This window comes from Pseudorca crassidens, chromosome 1 (assembly GCF_039906515.1).
Source record: "Pseudorca crassidens isolate mPseCra1 chromosome 1, mPseCra1.hap1, whole genome shotgun sequence".
Taxonomy (NCBI): Eukaryota; Metazoa; Chordata; class Mammalia; order Artiodactyla; family Delphinidae; genus Pseudorca; species Pseudorca crassidens.
The window spans coordinates 51050809-51069022 of NC_090296.1; the positions used below are offsets into that span (position 1 = coordinate 51050809).

At 37.6% G+C, this 18214-nt stretch overlaps 1 protein-coding gene across 5 annotated transcripts in view; it reads right to left on the minus strand.

Moving 5' to 3' along the window:
- Nucleotides 1-18214, minus strand: part of KLHDC1 (kelch domain containing 1) — a 61690-nt gene that overhangs the window by 4376 nt on the left and 39100 nt on the right. For 3 of the 5 annotated variants that reach the window (XM_067736666.1, XM_067736686.1, XM_067736697.1), the window contains 4 exons: nucleotides 17216-17288; nucleotides 12532-12616; nucleotides 10812-10864; nucleotides 3467-6771 (listed from right to left, as the gene is read on the minus strand). In XM_067736666.1, coding sequence (XP_067592767.1) covers nucleotides 6585-6771; nucleotides 10812-10864; nucleotides 12532-12616; nucleotides 17216-17288 — 398 coding nt within the window. In that variant the 3' untranslated portion in view covers nucleotides 3467-6584. Of the gene's footprint in view, nucleotides 1-3466; nucleotides 6772-10811; nucleotides 10865-12531; nucleotides 12617-17215; nucleotides 17289-18214 lie in introns of those variants that run through there. The other 2 variants (XR_010943134.1, XR_010943135.1) reach the window with 2 other exon arrangements.

Here is an 18214-nt window from a genome sequence, read left to right on the forward strand (position 1 = left end):
TTCTGGGGCGCCCCGCCCTCTTCTTCGCCCGCCGAAGTCTAGACGCAGAAGCTGGAGGCACTTCCACGCACACTCCGCGCCTCCCTTCACTACAAGGATAGGCTGAATTAGCCAGATTCTCGCAAAAAATGTTTCTTCCAAGAAGGCCTTGTTTGACTGAGGGATGTTCTCAAAGGTTTCACAGCCGGGAAAGGGGTAGCAAATTGCTTAACTAGTAAGTTTCTGGTCTCAGGGTCTCCAGAGTCAGAGCCCTGTCTTCCCGAGGACAAGGGGTGGGAGTGGCTCCTCTCCTCTCCCAGGTGGTCCCAGCCCTATTGCTGGGCGGCTTCCCGGCGGAGGTGCCGCTAGGTGCGCGTGGCATCTCTGGGATTGCGTGCCACCCCGACTGTGCCTGCAGAGCGGTTCACGACATCTCCTCTCTGTAAGGTCTTTTGGTTCAGCTGAAATCTTAATTTACTGCTGCATCCTCCACACAGTTTGGAAAACTGTGCTCAAAAAGTGCCTCAGAAACCTTCACCACCCAAGCCTTCAGGGAGGAAAATGAACCCTGTTCACACAGATACTGTTTTAGCTTACATTTAATATGATACTTTTCAATTAGGTCAAGAGAAAATTAAGAATCATTGTAATCTAAATTTGATTTCTCACCTGTAAAACGGGGTTAGACTAGACTGCATCTTAAATCCCTAATCTAATGGTGCCTCTATACTTGGATGTATTTGGTGAGAGGAGTGTGCTTCATTATCCTCTCCCTTCCCCATCTTCACGCTGGGACCATTATGTAGAAGGAATACTTCAAACAACAACATCAAAAGGCTTTTCTCACGAAAATTTTCGGAGTATGTAATTTCTTCCCTAGCCACTGCCCCTGTGTTTACAACTTATCAAAATTTGCGGGGTGGGTAAAAACAGTACTGAGAAATTTATAGCAGTGAGTGCATATATTAGAGAAGAAGAAAGATCTAAAATCAATCACCTAAGTTTACATCTTAGGAAACTAGAAAAAGAGGAACGAATTAAATCCAAAATAAGAGGAAGAAAAATAATGAAATTGATGAAAAGAAAGAAACCAATGAAACTGAAAACAGGAAATCAATAGAGAAAAGCAATAAAACCAAAAGCTGGTCCTTTGAATAGATAATGAAATCAATAAACCTCTAGCCAGGCTAACTAAGAAAAAAAGACACAAATTACTAATATCAGAAATGAAACAGGGGACATCACTATAGATCCCATGGACATTAAAAAGATAATAAATACTATGAAGAACTCTATGCCTATATATTTGATAAACTAGATGAAATGGTCTGATTCCTTGAAAGACACAATCTGCCAATACTCATATATGAAGAAATAGATAATCTGAACAGGCCTATATCTATTAAAGAAATTGAATCAATAATAGCCTTCCAAAACAGAAAGCACAGGCCCAGATGGGTCCATGGATAAATTCTAACAAACATTTAAGGAAGAAATTATCTACAATCTCTTTGAGAAGACAGAAGCAGAGAGAATACTTCCTAACCCATTCTGAAACCAGCATTACCCTAATACCAAAACCAGACAAAGACATCACAAGAAAACAACAGACCAATATCTCTCATGAACATATATGCCAAAACCCTCAACAAAATATTAGCAAATCAAATCCAAAAAATTAAAAAAGAATTATATACCACAACCAAGTGGGACTTATCCCAGGTATACAAGGCTGATTCAACATGCAAAAATCAACCAGTGTGGGACTTCCCTTGTGGCACAGTGGTTGGGAATCTGCCTGCCAATGCAGGGGAGACGGGTTGGAGCCCACATGTCACAGAGCAGCTAAGCCTGTGCGCCACAACTGCTAAGCCTGCGTTCTAGAGCCCATGAGCCACAACTACTGAGCCCACGTGCCCCAACTACTGAAGCTCGCATGCCTAGAGCCTGTGCTCCACAACAAGAGAAGCCACCGCAATGAGAAGCCTGTGCACCGTGGCAAGGAGTGGCCCCCGCTCACTGCAACTACAGAAAAGCCCGCACGCAGCAGCGAAGACCCAACGCAGCCAAAAATCAATTAATTAATTAATTTAAAAAAATCAACCAATGTAATCCACCGTATCAACAAGCTAAAGAAGAAAAATCACATGATTACATTAATAGATGAAGAAAAAGCATTTAACAATATCCAACACCTATTCATGATATCAAAAAAAAAAGCTCTCAGCAAACTAGGAATAGAGAGGAACTTCCTTAACTTGATAAGGAACATCTACAAAAAAACCTACAGTTAATATTATCCTTGGGCTTCCCTGGTGGTGCAGTGGTTAAGAATCTGCCTGCCAATGCAGGGGACACAGGTTCAAGCCCTGGTCCGGGAAGATCCCACATGCCGTGGGGCAACTAAGCCCGTGCGCCACAACTACTGAGCCTGCGCTCTAGAGCCTGCGAGCCACAACTACTGAGCCCACATGCCACAACTACTGAAGCCTGCACTCTGCAACGAGAAGCCAACACAATGAGAAGCCCACGCACCGTAACTAAGAGTAGCCCCCACTCGCCGCAACTAGAGAAAGCCTGCATGCAGCAATGAAGACACAACACAGCCAAAAATAAATTAATTAAATAAATAAATTAAAAAATATATATTATCCTTAATGATGAGAAACTAGAGGCTTTCTTACTAAGATCAGGAACAAGGAAAGGATCCCCTCTCACCACAACTTTTCAACATCCTACTGGATGACCTAGCTAATGCAGTAAGACAAGAAGAGGAAACAAAAGGTTGGGAAGGAAGAAATAAAACCGCTTTTGTTCATGACAAATCACAGACACACAATTGTCTATATAGAAAATTGTAAAAAATTACTGTGGTACATTGAGACAATAGAATATTATTGAGTGCTGAAAAGAAATAAGCCATCTTTTCAAGCCATGAAAAGACATGGAGGAAACTTAAATGCATATTACTAATGAAATAAGCCAATCTGAAAAGGGTACGTTCTGTGTAATTCTAACTGTATAACATTATGGAAAAGACAAAACTATGAAGACAATAAAATATCCGTGGTTGCCAGGTTTAGGGGGGAGGGAGGAATGAATGGGCAGAGCACATAGGATTTTTAGGCAGTGCAACTAGTCTGTATGATACCATAAAGCAGGGGTCCCCAACCCCCGGGCCACAGACCGGTACCAGTCCGCACAGCAGGAGGTGAGTGGCTGGTGAGTGAGCGAAGCTTCATCTGCTGTCCCCCATCACTCCCCATCGCTCACATTACTGCCTGAACCATCCCCCACCACCCCACATCTGTGGAAAAACTGGCTTCCACGAAACCAACTGGTCCCTGGTGCCAAAAAGGTTGGGGACTGTTACTACAAATTTTTTAAACCCATAAAATGTACACCACCAAGACTGAACTCTAATGTAAACTGTGGACCTCAGATGTGTCTTAGCTCAGGCAGCTGTAACAAAATACCATAGACTGGATGGCTTAAACAACAGACATTTATTTCTCACAGTTCTAGAGGCTGGGAAGTCCAAGATCAAGGTGCTGACAGACTTGGTTCTTAATGAGGGCCCTCTTCCTGCCTTGCAGACGGCTGCCTTCTCATTGCATCTTCATGTGATAGGGACAGAGAAGGAGAGCTCTGGTCTCTTCTTCTTCTTATAAGTACACTAATCCCATCATGGGGTCCCCACCCTCATGACCTCACCTAAACCTAATTACCTCCCAAAGACACCACCTCCAAAAACCATCACATTGGGGATTAGGGTTTCAACATATGAATTTTGTGGGGATACAAACATTCAGTCCATTACTTGGGTGATTTAAAAAATGTTCTTGCTGCACCCACATGCTGGACCGTTTGATAACTTCATCAAATTGGAAATTCCAATAGAATCACATTAATACAATGAAAAAACAGGCACCAAAATAAAGTGGGAATGGGGTACTATTTGTTTCTTAAAACTGTTTCTTTTCCTGTGAAGTGTTCTGAAATCAAAATTTTAATTTTTCAGACCCTATGTACTACCCTGAAAATTATTCTGTCTTAATGAGTTTATTTTATTTCTCTCTCACACATACATACATATAAATAATGTATTGGTGAAAACATCAGTTTGTTCCTGGGCTGACAGTATGAAGTTCTAAAGAATATTTTTAAGCTTCTATCAAAAGGCTAATAATTTTTTAAATGTGCTTATGCAAAGATACGATCTGTAAAAAATGTACAGTAACTCTGATATGCCATTTACTATATCATTCTAAAAATGGTAATACCTCAAAAGAATCCTTCCTGACAACTGGAAGAATATCCTGATACACATAATAAAGATGGCCAGAAATTCTTTTTCCTTGAGAATCAGACTGGAAACCTATTTTGTGAACCACCTGAAAAAAAAAAAAAAAAAGTCAACCCTCTAGAGTCATCTTTCAAGCAGAGAACCCGTAAGGGAGAGTTAAGAGAGAAAGTTATGAGGCTGATGTTGCCTTGGGTTCCTATACACCGCACAGGTCAACAACACATAAGTTGATAGTAAACCATAAGTGCTAAGAAGTGAGGAATGAATACTGCTTGACTAGGGATCTTCAAAACTGGCTTTGCCAGCTCGCAGAATTTCTACATCTCCTAATAGCAGGGAAGCCCTGCTATAAGCCAAGTTTTGGAAATTGAAGATCAGATTAGAATTCCCTGCCACTCCTACTATGGGGCTACCTCAGGACATATAACTTTTTGAAGCAGTACAATATATTAAGTCAAATAAGAAGAGTACCAGTTTTGTGTGCCATAAATAATATATAGATTTTCATTCTCTTGAAGCCTAAACGAAGAGTGTGTGTTTTGAGGGGGGTTAATCTAACTTTTAGTGTTTAGGTAAACCATTTAAAAACAGAAGTGCTTCTCTAAGAGGCTAGAGAAGACATTCACACAACCCAGAAGCCATTTTAAAAAGTATTCATCCCACTCAGTGTCAACTATCACTGTCTAATATGTTTTGATATTTTTTCCTTATAGAATGCCAAATACTGAAGTTCATAGTAATAAAATATTACTTCTAAGACCCATATTACCTATGAGATTATAAATCTGTTATTTAGCCTGAAAATAGTAAGAAAAAATGAAAACTTACACTGAAATATTGTTTGCACAATCAATTCTAATGACTGGTTCACACTAACAAAACTAGGAAAATAGTAATTCTATATAGTTTGTATAATAAATAAAATGTAAACACAAAATATTTCAATACATAAATAGAAGCTTTACACGTCTAAAAGACAGTACATATATATAAAATATATCTCTACAATGTAGTGAGATCTATAAACTACTGTAATTTTCATTATAAATTATACATGCACTTCAATACAGAAATATATTTACTCCAACATTTTAATTTCAGACTCAACGTGCATGGTGGTATGGTAGACAGTAATTTTATATACCAAATTCTTAGTAATTCCTTGTTATTAGTAATTCAATGGGTACAACTGTGATATGTTCAATTGTACCCAATTCAATGGGTACAACTGTGATATGTGAACAACTGTGATATGTGAACAACTTCTTAACTTCTTAACCATGGCAAAAGTACTATTTAAAGAACATAAAGATAAATATTCATGTTCCATTTCTTTATAGGCAGTTAATACTGAAAAGAAATGGGAAGATAACATATTTTGAATATCCTGGGTCTTGAGCACCAACTCTGTAGAATGGTGTGGGCCAAAACGAGGGGTTTCTAGAAAGGCAAATTACTAGGTTATCATCCCATTTCATAATTCACTGAAAGTTACTTTAGAAGTATTCCCCCAAGGCAAAATGTATCTTTAGGTGTCTCTAAAGTTAATAACTATACTGCCTCTCAATATTTCAAAGTTTGTATGACAAATAAATCTCCACTTTAGACACTTTCAAACATGGTCTTTATATACATATAAAATGGGACAAACTAACAACTCAGAGGTAACAGAAAAACAATTGAAGACATTTATTCCCCTACTCAAAGGTGAGGAAGAATACTTTACTAGATAAGTGCTAAAAGGGTAGGAGTTCAATATTTAATCCCATAGCAGTGCTTGCCTATTTTATCATTTTGGCCAGCTGTATTAGTTATTTAAGGAGAAGTTCTTTAAATAACCGAGTCATTTAATGGGAAGCTTTATGTAATTTTAAAGTGACTTGAGAAAAATCTATTCTTTCTGAAAGTTGATATGAGGTGTTTTTATATATCTATCTATCTTTAGGTTGGGGAATCTCTAAAGTCCTTGGGGTAATTTCTTATTCTCCTCAAATTTGTATAATCTTTCCAGTAAAGAAGACACAGTGAGTTAAAGTCTCTTACAATTATACTTACTTTCAGAAAGTAGATTTTTTTTCTGCAGCTTATAAGGAAATGAATTTACGTTAATTTACAAATATAAATACAAATGAATCTGCCATTAACATCTTCTTCCTATATATCTCATGCCATACAATCAGTTTAACATAGAATTTTTGTTTCAAATTTTATCTTCTAAATCAAGCCTCCAATCTGGGGGGTAAATATACAGTCTGATTAAAATGTTTAAACATATTAAATACATAGAGTATACAACAACTTAATTGCTACTGATCCACTGATACTTATTTTCTGTTTCTTCTTTTTGGGCTCTTTGTTCTTCTCGGTGATTAACTGCAGTCCAAAATGTTATTTTTTTGAGTACTTGTTGGAGAAGTTTAGGAGGTAATAAAGATATCTGACTTTCTAAAATTATAGCATTTTTACCAATGCAGTCAAGGCATGACCTGTAAACAAAACATAACAGAATTATTAGTTTTTGAACCTGAACTTATAAAATATTTATAGGTAAGTAATATACAAAATAAAACTATAAAAATTTTACACGATTATGTACTCCCCTGGTATTGTTTGGAACATGACAGGATATATATTCTTTCCACAGCACCACAGTAATTGTATATTTTTATAGCATGGGGACCATATCTGACCAAAATCCAGGTACAACTTACCATGCATAATGTTCTTTAAATAAAAAAGATTCAGACTTAATTCTGAAGCAGGTTAGTCTGAAGCAGACCCCTTTTCACACATCCTTCCAGCCCAATAACAATTTACTCCTCTCTGCGAGCTGTCTTCTTCTTCCATCACCCCAAGATGCAGCACCTGGTGTCCATTTTATACCCTGTGACCCGGCCCTTCCTGTACCCCCTCCAGAAACGACTACACTGGTCTGATGGACAGCCACCCTGAGTCCCAGCCTCAAAGGCAGGCACATGCAGTCTGTCTTTGCTCTTCCTCTCATTTCTATACTGGTTCATCTTCCCTATCACTGCTTATCTCCCCTTCCAAACCTCTCCTTTCTGCTTTTTGGAACACCAGCTGTGTCTACAAACACCCCTGCTTCCTGTGACTTTCTGTCTTTGCTTTAAGTGAAATCTAAGAAAATTGCTTTGTGCGCAGCCTAATGGAGGAAAGAGGACAAATTTCCCCTCAGCTCTGTTTTCACAGTCAGGAGCCAGTATTAGTATGTATTCTCTTCGCCCCTCACTGCTGCTTCCAGGCTGCGATCATTTTGCCGTCGGGTGTTGCCATCTATTAACCTCCCGCTCATTCTCCCCCATCGCTGAGGATTCTGGCCCTGGACTCATCACAGTCTTGTCTCTTGACTGATTTTAGCATCTGTGTGGAAAACCCTTTTTACTCTTATGACCTTACTCAGGACAGTTCCACCTCTGAAATCTTAAACTTCCATATCCTCCTCTTGGACCATAAGCCTGTATCTTTTTAACTCTTACACCCCTTTACTCCTTTGACTCTTCCCGGTTCTCCAAATAATAAGACCCCTCTGGTGGTGACTTTCTTTCCTATCCGGCCTGTCCACATGCACTTCATAGTGCATCCATGTGCACGTTCCTGTCCACATGCACTTCAATCTCCTGCCAGCAATTTTCATCTCCTTCTCCACTGTCCCTCTGTTATGCCATCCTGGTTAAACTCCAACCACGGATAAACTCAACCATCTCCTTTCTGCGCTTGCAACCTGGCTTCTTAGTGCGGCTGGAGAAAACCACATTTCTGCAGACGTGGCCCACGGCATATCGATTTTGTTCCATCTCCGCTGAGCCCTCCTGAGTGCTCGGCACTACGATGTTACACATCCCTTGGCAGCATTCCGCCCCCAGTCACCTCAGCGGCTATGTCACGTCTTCATCGCCCTCCTTAAGTTCACATCCTTACCTCTCCTCCTCCTCAGACGACCTCACCATCAGCCAAAACCTTCTCAGTGCCCTGCCCCCAACCAAGAAATTCATCTATTTTCATAGCTATACTTCCTTCTTTCGCCATTATTATTATCCCTTCCTCCAGTCAAGGGATAATTCTATTACCTGTTTGCTAAAATCGACCTCCTCAAGAGCCTACTCCATTCATTTATTCTGTTTCCAACAACTTAGTCCCCGATGGCTGCTTCCCTGAGCACAGAAACAAATATGCTCACTCCTTCCCGGGTCGTGGTGCTCGTCCCCAGAAGTCATCCTGGCTTCCCCCTTTACCTTACCAACCTCTTAGTGCTGCCAAACTCCACGGCACTTGTCAATCCAGATGTTCCGCGACCTCCTTACAGTAAGCAGATGCTCCATCTCCAGTTCTCTCCTCGCTCAGTTTTTGTGCTCCCGTTATCTCCTGCTTCCCCTGTAACTCTGGTCACTCTCCTGTGCCTCCTTGTCCTCTACCTTCTCTTCAAATGTTATGAGTTCTTAATGCTCAGCCGTTGGCTTCACCCTTTCTCTCAAAACTCTTCCTGGGCAGAGCTAACCCATACCCATTCACACTCCAGTGATTCTTAAATCTTTATGTCTAGCCTGGACCTTGCTCCATTTATTCAGTTAGTAACTATTTAATGGAACGCTCTGTTGCAAGTCCCATAAGCACTTCAAGCTCAATATGCCCAAAACCAAGTTCATCATTTCTACCCCATCCCACCTGCAAACCCAATGCCTTCTCCATACTCTATCACTAATTCTTCCCTCTTCTTTCCCTTAGCATCCATTCAACTACCAAGTCCATTCAGCCTGCTAAATATCTCTACCTCCCTCCCTTCTCCAGCCCCACTGCCACTTTCTAAATCAGACCCTCACTTTCTTCCTGATCAATGCAACAGTCTCTACTAACTTTCCTAACGCAGTCACTTATCCCTCCAATTTCTCATCTACGCTGTTGCCAAAGAAATTTTATAACTTATAATATGATCATCTTATTCCTCTGCTCCAAATTTTTCAATGCTTCCTGACCTCCTACAAGATAATGTAAACTCTTGTGCATGAGAGACACAGGTGCTAGATGACATACAGTTCCTGATTTCTTATCCAGCCTCATTTCTTACAATTCCTCACCTCATACTTATGTCCCAGGAATACTCAAGAATTCAGTTTCCAGAACACACCATGCCTATATATATATATATATATATATATATATATATATAAAAGCATGTTAGTGCAAGATATATATATCTTGCACTAACACGTTTGCACTGCTTGTTCACAGTAAATTCTTGTCTCAGACTCTTCTTCCTCTGCAAAGACTTCCCTAATCTTTGCTATCTTAACCAAGGGCCTTCTTCTCCAGTATTCTTATGAACTTTGTACATGTTCCTCTTAAAGCAATTTTATTTTTCTATGATAGTTGTTTGAAAGCCTGCCTTCTATATTCTTAGCAATTTCAGGGAAAGGTCATGGCTTTTCATTTCACAGCACAGTGCCTTCCCATACTAGGCACCCAAATATTATATTTATTGATCCCTGCATATAAAGAACTTGTAATCTACTTAAGGAAAGTGGTTATGTTCACAACAAAAGTTAAGTAACAATACAAAGCAGGATAAATCATTCCACCAGTTATTTCTAAACTTTGCAAAATGGAATTACCTTCAGTACTTTAAAAAATCCCAAAGTACAGACCGTACCCCAGACCAATCAAATCACAATCTGTGGGGCTGGAACACAGGCATCAATATTTCTTGAAGTTCCCCATGAGATTCTGATGTCCAGACAAGTTTGGAAACCACAGCAGTTACAGAAGGAGTGGCTAAGAAAAACTTCAGGAATGTCCAGTTTGAGCTATGGTTTTCAAGTGGTTTAAGCTGTGGAACGTCTAGAAGTTATAGCACACTCCTTGACACAGAGCATGTGAGCTCCTCTCTCTCTCTCTTCCCCTCCCTCCCTCTGTCCCATGCCTTCACCCCTGTTATCCCTGCTGCATAAAATACCCACACGTGTTCACTAGACAACTTCTTCACTCAAATCCCTCCTCCTGACTCTCACAGGCAGAAATAGGGGCTTGCTCCACAATCCACCCACTAAACTTTGTATATATTCCTTTTAAATTAAAAGCATATCAGCTAATACACTGTAAGTCATACCACCAATTTAATAACAACTTTGGGGTTAAAAAAAGAAATTCTACTAAACTAAATTCATATATATGTGTGTCTATTACTAGACACACTCTGATTTCAGAAAAGTTAAAATACGAAAAAAGTCAGGCCTAGAATCAAGGAAATACAGTATGTTTAACATTCCTACATGAACTAAATTCAGTTTTACAAACAAAACAAAAATGTGACTATACTCTATATTTTAATTTTTAAAAATCACATTGGTATATGGTTCATCATTACAAATTTTATTATACTCTTAGGAAGATGTAAATATAAATTCAAGTAATAATCTACCTAAAAAATATTATAACGTTTCCCAAAAAGGAAGAAGAAAGAAATTATCATACATTAATAACATATATGTTTTAAAGTAATGAATTTTCTTACCTGAGTAGTGAATAAGGCTGTGTTTGAAAGATCAATAAATCATTACAATGACCCTAGTCAACACAAAAAAGGAGTTATCAAGACTTTTGATAAAAATAAAATACATTAATAATTGGATATTTTTATTGTATAAATGTAAAAGAAATTATGTAAAGCAGCAAATAAATCTCTAACTATTCACACACACATACACACACACACACACACACACACAAATGTACACATACCTGCTAGCTACACAAACTTTAGATACGTGGTTACCATTTTTTCAGTGACCAAACGTCTACCTAACCACAGCCTATATAAATGAAAATTTTAAAATCAGAAACATGTTTTCCCTTTAAGACAGTGGTTTCAAAATGAGAACAGTAGTGGTTTTCAAGTTTTTTGGTTTTTAAGCAGAACTTTTTTCTTCCAAATGACTCATTTTAAAATCTCTTTATTCTGTCCCCCTTTTCCAGGTGAAAGATTCTCTGGGAATTCCTAATTTGAAAATCACAGATCCAGAAGATTTTTTGGAATAATGACTCTCTCATCTAAAAGTTAATGTGGAGGAGTCAGCAGAAAATTTTTTTAATACTTTCAAATAGGTCTTTAGAATTTCATAATTTATGATCATGATTTTAATCAGAATTCATATTTTAATGATAAACTTTGTATCCTAAATAAAGCTTTCTAGTGCCAAGAAAGAGAAGACAAACCACAAAAGTTGCTTTTTAAGTAAAGTTGTGGTTTTAATCTTTTATTGAAGCACTGAATTCTCAGCCAAAGAAAGTTCTAAAACTTTCACTACACATAACATTCAAGTTGGAGACCTCAGAACCTCAAAATAAACCAAATTCCCTGGAGAAAAGCCACCTTATCTCAGGGTTCACCACTCCATAGGAACAACTCTGGAGATAACTACGCCTGAAGAGGTGAAAGGGCACTGGGGCCCTCTGGTGGGCTCTGTCTCGTTGCAGCCCATCCCTGACGGCTCAGCGCCTGCCATTCCCAAGTGTCCTATGCAAACCAGAGCGATCAATCCTGAGCTCCTGGCCCATCATGTACAGAATGTTAAGTGTGGCCATCTCTCTGAATTTCCCAAGGTGCAAGGAGTGGAAGAACAATACTTCCCAAATGCTACTCGTTTATTCCTTTCACTTTAGTTTTATCAGATTTTAAAATGAGAATGCGTTAAACTCAAATGTAAAACAGGGGTGAAGCAGTGGCAAAAGGCACATAAAATAAAAAAAAAATACACTTTAAACATTCTATAGTAGTTTCCTCTTGAAGGGAGAAGCTAGCCTTGATAATGTTCTAGTTATAAAGTTAGGTAGCAAATTTCACAAGTACTTATTATTATACTTAGTAGTTTACATATACTTTATATATATTCTTTATATGCACCAAATATTGTATACAAATACTTTAATTCAATAAAATTATCAACACTCGGGACTACGGGGAGGGTCAAAGAGAAATGAAGATTCATCCTTTAGAAGCTCTTCTTAATAATTTGACTAATGAAGTTAATAGACCTATTTTGATTTGTAAACCCCAAATATCCTGCAATGCTTCACAAAAGCCACTCATTCTGAAGATTAATCGTACAACAGTGTAACATTTCATGCCCTTCCATATTTTTCAATGTGGGAGTATCAACAATCTTTTTGAACAGCCATTTAGTTTGAATAACACAATTACTCAGAGGAAATATTTAGAATTGAAATTTTCTTACTGTATCCAAGGAAAGTAAATCATCTTTGCTCCCACCAAATACCATTATTTCATTTTCTTTTCCCAAACAGGCTGTGTGCCATAACCTATGATCGAAAATTATAAACAGTGAAATACTATCAAGGAAGAAACTGTACATTACATATAAACCAATTTTAAATTGCACACTCTAAAATTTAATCTATTTCAAAAGGGGTATGACTGAACTTGAGCCTTTGTCATAACCTCAAAGGGGTTAGATTTTAAAGATTTCTCTAGAATTATTAGAGAATTAGATTCTAGGGTTCATTAAATCACATTGTTTCAATGAAAGAGAGGCTTCCCTATAACTCTTTCTTATTATATCCTCCGACCTTTTTCTAAACTCTTTATCTCACAGATATTATCATGATATAAAACAATTTTAAAAAGAACTGATCAGCCTATTGCAGAAACAGTTTTCTTATTGCTATCTGCCACGATGCTGTTCTCATCATTTTGACTTCCTTCCCTGTTCTCTGGTCCCCACCACCGGACAAATCCAATTGGTCATTCTCTTTACATTAATATTGTCGCACTACTTATTACCCTGGGTACAGAATACCACACACGTTCCTTATTTCTCTGTCTCTAATCTCTTCCAGCTACTTATAGCTGATAAATAATATTTTTCAAATATTTATTGTTTTTAACCATGGACATTTCCTGATCAGGAAGCATCTCTGCCACTTTTCTCAGCCAAAAATTTATGATCAATAGCTATTTTTTTCCCACAAATTTTAATTCTTGCCTTTCCCCAAACGAACCCTCTATTTCAGCCAAGTCCATTTATTCCCTAAGAGAAAAGCTTGTACCACTTTCTAGGCTTTTGTTAGTTCACCCTGCTTCTTGGGCTTAAAATGAGAAGTCTTTCTCTCAGAGCCTTAAAAACAGGCTCAAAAAAAAAAAAAAAACAGTGTTCCAAATACCACCCAGATTGGTTCTGTTACCCTCTCTGTTCAGCACCTTTCAACATTTATGTGCTTATTTTATAATCTCCTAACTCACATTTGAAGACAAATTGCTCTATATACTACTTTAATTGTTTGATGTAATTTGTCTCCTAACTCCCTACGGAGACTATATATAAGGTCCTTAAGGTCAAAAATGGCCCCAGTGGTGTAAAGCCGACTGTGCCTATCAACTCCATGTTCAGTGATATCACATTGGCCACGGTGCAAATCAGCAAATGCTACAAACTAGGGCTTTTCTTTTTTTTGGTTTTGTTTTTCCTGGAGAGCGGTTGTTAACTGTTTACCAGCACACCACTGGAATTTGGGTAATCTAATTTTATATTCTTAAAAATGCTTAATAGGGTGTTCTGCATCCAGCAGGTGCTCAAAAACTTCTGATTATCAAAAGCAAACACAAAATACTAGCATAATTTACTCAGTGATTAAATAAACAAATTATTTCATAAAGAAGCAGAGCATCTAATGCTGTTTTGGAAATGGTCTGATAGCTCATATCCATCTCTAATTTCACATTATTTACCAAAAATAATGTTACAGTTTTATAAAATTTAATGTTTCTGTGGGTCTAACTGAGAAAAAAGTACACATAAATTTCTCAATTTTAGAAAATAAATTATAAGTTTTACAGAATCATTGCTTTGCCTCTGAGAGTACTTGATTACTTTTTTTTTTTTTTTGGCCGCAGTGTGCAGCATGTGGGATCGTAGTTCCCCAAACCCGTGCCCCCTGCATTGGGAGTGTGGAGTCTTAACCATTGGACCACCAGGGAAGTCCCACTTTTCTTTCTTTCTTTTTTTTTTTTTTTGGTACGCGGGCCTCTCACTGTTGTGGCCTCTCCCGTTGCGGAGCACAGGCTCCGGACGCTCAGGCCCAGCGGCCATGGCTCATGGGCCCAGCCGCTCCGCGGCATGTGGGATCTTCCCGCACCGGGTCACAAACCCGTGTCCCCAGCATCGGCAGGTGGACTCTCAACCACTGCGCCACCAGGGAAGCCCCCACTTTTCTTAATAGACCAAATTGCTGAAGCATCGGATGCCCCAAACAATTACATATTATCATGTCTTTTATTACCACATAACTTATTTTTAGTACATTTATCCTTTTAATTTCCACAAATGCAAACAATTGGCTTATGCACAATTTGTTTAAATAGTTTTCTCAAACAATCATGACACATTCAAGGACAAATGCACTTGGGACCCAGAATAGGACTGAGTCATTAGAAATTTTGTTTGTGAAATACTCTGCCCAATTCTCCAACTTGTATGTTAGAACATAAATTGACACAGATCTTCAGCAACACTCAGATTATGCTGTGGGGTTGGGGATGGGGATTGGAGGAGGGACTGAGGGAAGGAGATCGAGTATAACAAATTCCCTCATAGGAAGGAATAGCTTAATTTCCAGGACAGAAAGCCATGTGTAACCTTGGAAATACTCATGAATCCAACAATGCCTAAGGCTCTATATATCAACACCTATGGGACATCTTTTACAGACACACAAAAAAGGGACCTTGCTGATAGCCACCTATATAAGCGATCAGATATGGCTACATAGATGGCTATTCACCCAAGCACAGTTCTAAGATGACACCTGGAGAAGAGGGTGTTACACTGTAGGACGGTGGTTCTCAACCAGGGATGATTTTGCCCCCAGGGGGACATTTGACAATATCTGGAGATATTTCTGATTGTCACAATTCCAGGTGTGTGTTGGGGGAGGGTGGGGGGAGTGGGCGCAGTACTACAGGCATCTACTGGGTAAAGGCCAGAGATGCTTCTACACATGCACAGGATACCCCTAACAGCAAAGAATAATTTGGTCCAAAATGTCAATAGTACCAAAGTTAAGAAACTTTCCACAGAATTACAAGAGGAGAATTGGGCAGCTTACATTTCAAATTATAACTTGGAAAAGTTTTCACAATATACATTTAAATGTTAAGTAAATTCTTACTTTCATAAAAAATTAGTATATATACACATATATATGTTCTCCTTACACTAAACTGTATCTCACCTGTTCTCCTCCTCACCTCATACCTGAAGATAGATCTGCCTCTGTCTTACCTGCCTTAGGAAAACTCTGGCCTGGACTTCCATCATCGAGGAACACTGGAAAGCCTTTCCTGCCTTGATTTTGGTGACATCTAGCTTGCAACCTGATGTTCTTTTTTACAGACAGCTTATGTCCTCTCACAGCTGCTCTAAACTTATTACCTAAACATTCTAATAAAGCATATGATTTACATGACACATTAGCTGAATTCAAAGAAATCTCTTTACATAGCTCAGTTCTAACTATATATTACTGATAATAGTTCTATGGCTCTAAACATTCTAATAAAGCATATGATTTACATGACACATTAGCTGAATTCAAAGAAATCGCTTTACATAGCTCAGTTCTAACTATATATTACTGATAATAGTTCTATGGTTCTGATTACTCATTAAGGATTAAAATATAAAATAGGAGCAATTGAAAATTAAACATATTCTTACCACCACTTTGGTCTATAATTAATTCATTCACACAATCAAACAACTGGAAGAGAACTAAGAGCTCATCTAGTCCAACTCCCTCATTTCACAATGAAGAAATTGATGCTCAGTTTCTTTAAGTGACTTTCCCAAAGCCAAAAAGCTAAGTGGTAGCTGAGCAAGGACTAGAACACTGGGCTCCTGAATTTGATATAAAACTCTTTAAACAATATATTTCAAAAGATCCAGAATTGCTAAAATAATACATTCCACTGAATTTTTATACATGAAACTATAAGAATGTAGTTATGATACACATGTAGTTATGATAAACTCTAAATGTATTGTGCATATTAATATAGATATATACAATGATATATGTATATATATTTACATATAAATATTTTCAGGGCTTTTTCTCAAGTAAGTTACTTGTTATTAAATGTCTGAAATGCATATCGCCTTATGCATTAATATATCATTGACTAACTTCACATTAATATAAATAATCTATAGTAAAAAATATTCTGAAATACATGGCATGAAAAAAAATAAAATTACTAATCATAATGATTATAAGGTACTGAATTTGAATCTCCTATGAATATATATCATACTATTCAATCAAATAAGAAAGAAATACAGTACGAATGTGATTTTCTTTGCAGTCTAATAATAGTATATTTTTCTACAGTTTTTTACTCTATAATATACCACAAACAACTGTTTCCTTTTTTAAGAAATTTACATTAATGAATACATCGTACAGTTAATAAAGAAAAATAATAATCTGTCATCTACTTGATCAACATGAAAGAAATTTCCTCATTAAATTGCTCTAAATCTCTTCCAAACCCAAATAACTACTACTAAAGCCAACCTCATTCTTGTCTACTTATTAAAAATATTAACATTATATCATACTTTCAATTTCTTAGCCTTTTCACATTTATCAGGCAAGATTATACATTTACCTAAAAGAATAAAATTTTCAAATATACAAATACGGATAGAAACTGAATAGTTCCTTTCTACAATCAGATACAATTAGAATTATAGTTAAATTATTTGGGCAACATCACACTTATTTGAAAGATATCCTTCCTGATGGTTTCTGGTTTTAACGGCAAACACTATAAATTCAGTGCTACATTTAATACTTTAAAATTCTTAACTATTTTACTTATTTGTCAACTTCTAGACTTACCTGGGTTTTGTTTTAGGTAAATGTGTAAGCTGTTTCCAACAATTTGTTAAGACATTATGAATCCAACCATCACCTGCAATATTATGACAGTTCAGAAATTAAGATTAGGTGTTTGGGATAAAATTTTAATTTTTTCCCCAAATTTATCATGCTACATTTATATGACTATTTTTTGTGCATGTGCATATTTTATCATAAAAATTCTCAAACATGTACAAAAGTCAAGTGAACATGACAACGAACCTTCACATAACCCAGATTCAACAACTACTAAGATTTTACCATATGTGCTCCATTTATCTCTTTTTGTTATTCTTGTTGCTGAATTCTTCTAAAACAAATCCTAGCTCTTATCATTTTCTCCAAACATATTTCAGTGAGCAACACTAAAAAAAATTGGACATTTTTTACACAGCTACCATGTTATTATCACTTAACCACAATGCCACCGTCACAGTCAACAAAACTAAAAGTAATTTCTCGGTATCATCTGATACCCATATGACCATTTCTTCAGCTGAATCTTTGAGGGAGGAAACTGACTAGACTAGGAGCTAGGACATTTAATTCTCCATAGTTCAATGATGAAAAAAAGCAAATAGGAATTTGAAACAGTAGAGCTCATGAAGATACGATATTAAACAACTCTTAGTGAAATGGATAGATTTTAGGATTTTTTTTCTTCCAGTTTTATTGAGATATAATTGACATACAATACTGTATATATTTAAGATGTATAGATGTTAGTTGTTTGGTTTTTTTTTTGTTGCGGCACGCGGGCCTCTCACTGCTGTGGCCTCTCCCGTTGCGGAGCACAGGCTCTGGACGCTCAGGCTCAGCGGCCATGGCTCACGGGCCCAGCTGCTCCACGGCATGTAGGATCTTCCTGGACCGGGGCACAAACCCGTGTCCCCCGCATCGGTAGGCGGACTCTCAACCACTGCGCCACCATGGAAGCCCGATGTTAGTTTTTAAATTAGATTCCAAATCCTTTTTAAT